The following is a 2,181-nucleotide window of genomic DNA, read 5'->3' as shown; positions in this document are numbered from 1 at the left end:
TTTTATGTAACAAGACACAGCATACCAGGCCTGCCACTCAACTTATTTATGGTAAGTCTCAGCTTCAATATGAAGCTGTTAAAAAAAAAAAAAATCAAAAACCTGCTTTTTACATGCTAAATAGCTTGGCAAGTATGCTGTTAAACTCAGTAAGGAATTTAAGATAGCAAGAATAAGAAGTTAATAAAAAGATAAACGTTACAGCCTAAACAAAATTCATACAAAAAATAAAAGAACTATCACTGGTTACATAAAATTTTCCTGACTGGTGAAAACTTAACAGTATAAAACATGCATTTTAGAATCTTTAGCTATCAAGTTCAAAAAGTACCAGTGTCTATCTGAAATGATTTCTTTTCAAAGCCAAAGTGTAGTCAAAATTAGTTCAAATGTTATAACACATTCTAATGCTAAAAAACATTCAGTATTATCAAATTGGAGGTAAATCCCAGAGCTTTGGGGGCATTCTCATGCTGCAAAAGGCTATTTCTCTGGTTCACTCAAAGTAGCATGGGACAGAGTCCAAGGATGTGACTAAGCTCAGTAAAGTGCAAGACTGCCATACCTGGCTCTGACCTCCCCATGAAGCATGGCTACTGTGTCCACAAAAATAAGATGTGTGAGGATAAAGGCACGCTATTCTGCTAGCTAAAGTGATAGCAAACCACCCCCCACCCCTAAAAGCTCCTTCCCCAGGTAAATAAAAAGCGGAAAAATTTTAAATACACTTATCTACAAGAGTAAGGATATTGAAATATCAACGTAATCCCTACTTCAAAAAAGGTTAACTAGAGTCATCTGGTCATCTCTGATTACATCTTAAAGATGTGTAACAGACTCAGTTTTTGTTGATTTATCATTAGATACTTCTAGTCAAAATATTAACTTTATTCCCAAATATCTTAAACCACTAGTATGACTGCAGTGTATTACCTCCCAGAGTTACTGGAAGAGGGAAAAAAAACAGATGTTCAAGCAGCAGGCAACAGTTATGGCCCTTCACACAGTGGCATCTGAGTGGCTACTGACAGTCCAGGAATAATTTAAAAACAAGATAATTCATGCATTTTAGTAAATATGTCATAATTTTCACAGTTGAAATTTCCTTAGACATTGCACTTTCTTTATAAGTGAATCCTGCTTCTTCTTAATGTTATGGTGAGTCAGGACTTGAACTAGCAGCCTTCTTTTTCTTCTTCTTACTGTGTTTCTTATGCTTCTTTTTCTTTTTTGTTTTTTCTGTTGTTTTTTCTCGTTCTTCACTGCTTTTCTTCTTTTTTGCTCGTACCTCCTCAGTATACTCAGATTCTGACTCTGACTCAGATGATAATGGTTTATCTTCTGGATACATCTTTCTTTTTTTGCTGAGCCCTTTAATGTCCTTTTCTTTCTCAGTTGCATCTTTTGACTTCTTTTTCTTTTTTAAACTATCCTTATTGTCTGATTCAGTTTCTGACATAGAACTTTCAGAAGATTTATGTGAACGACTCTTCTTTTTCTTTTTCCTTTTTCCTTGTCTCTTATCCTCATCTTCAGAATCTGAAGAACTGCTGGAAGAATCAGAGCTTGATGAAGAAGATGAATACCTACCAGATTTCTTCTTTTCTTTTTTCTTTCTCTGTTTTTTTTTGGATGAGCTCTCACTTCCACTTAATAATTTCTCCCTGTGTTTTTCTAGTTCTTTCTTCCAGTTCTCATTCATTTTTTCTTCAAATTCAGCCAATGCCTTGGAGCCTTTCTTTTTCTTTTCTAGTCGTTCTTTCAGTTCTTCCCAGGTAGGCCTTGGTCAATTCAAATAATCTTGGATCGTTGGACCTGAAGACTGGATTGGACCCCTTGATCTGGCCATTGCTATTGGGTTCATATAGGCCACTCTATTGTCCCGCTTCCCCATGGTGCCGGACTGAGAGCTCAGCCATCCCTCAGCGGGGAGACCAGGCCAGCGCGGCTAACCTCTTAATCTCTTCTGTTTCTCTTAGGTCCTTACCATTTCTGTCCTTTATCATGCCTATCCTTGCATGAAATGTTCCTTTGATATCTCCAATTTTTTCTGGAAGAAATCTATATCTTTTCCATTCTATTGTTTTCTTCTATTTCTTTACATTGTTCACTTAAGAAGGCTTTCTTATCTCTCTTTGCTGTTCTCTGGAATTCTGCATTTAGTTGGATATATCGGGCTTC

At 36.4% G+C, this 2,181-nt stretch overlaps 1 protein-coding gene across 1 annotated transcript; it reads right to left on the bottom strand.

Moving 5' to 3' along the window:
- Positions 1-867: 867 nt before the first annotated feature.
- Positions 868-1,966, bottom strand: LOC133258452 (protein FAM133B-like). Its single transcript, XM_061435046.1, is given in 1 exon segment — positions 868-1,966. A coding segment is annotated over 1 exon segment (741 nt). The 5' UTR covers positions 1,895-1,966; the 3' UTR covers positions 868-1,153.
- Between the last annotated feature and the right edge of the window lie 215 nt (positions 1,967-2,181).

Source organism: Bos javanicus, chromosome 12 (genome assembly GCF_032452875.1).
Source record: "Bos javanicus breed banteng chromosome 12, ARS-OSU_banteng_1.0, whole genome shotgun sequence".
Classification (NCBI taxonomy): domain Eukaryota; kingdom Metazoa; phylum Chordata; class Mammalia; order Artiodactyla; family Bovidae; genus Bos; species Bos javanicus.
This window is presented reverse-complemented; position numbering and strand designations above follow the sequence as displayed.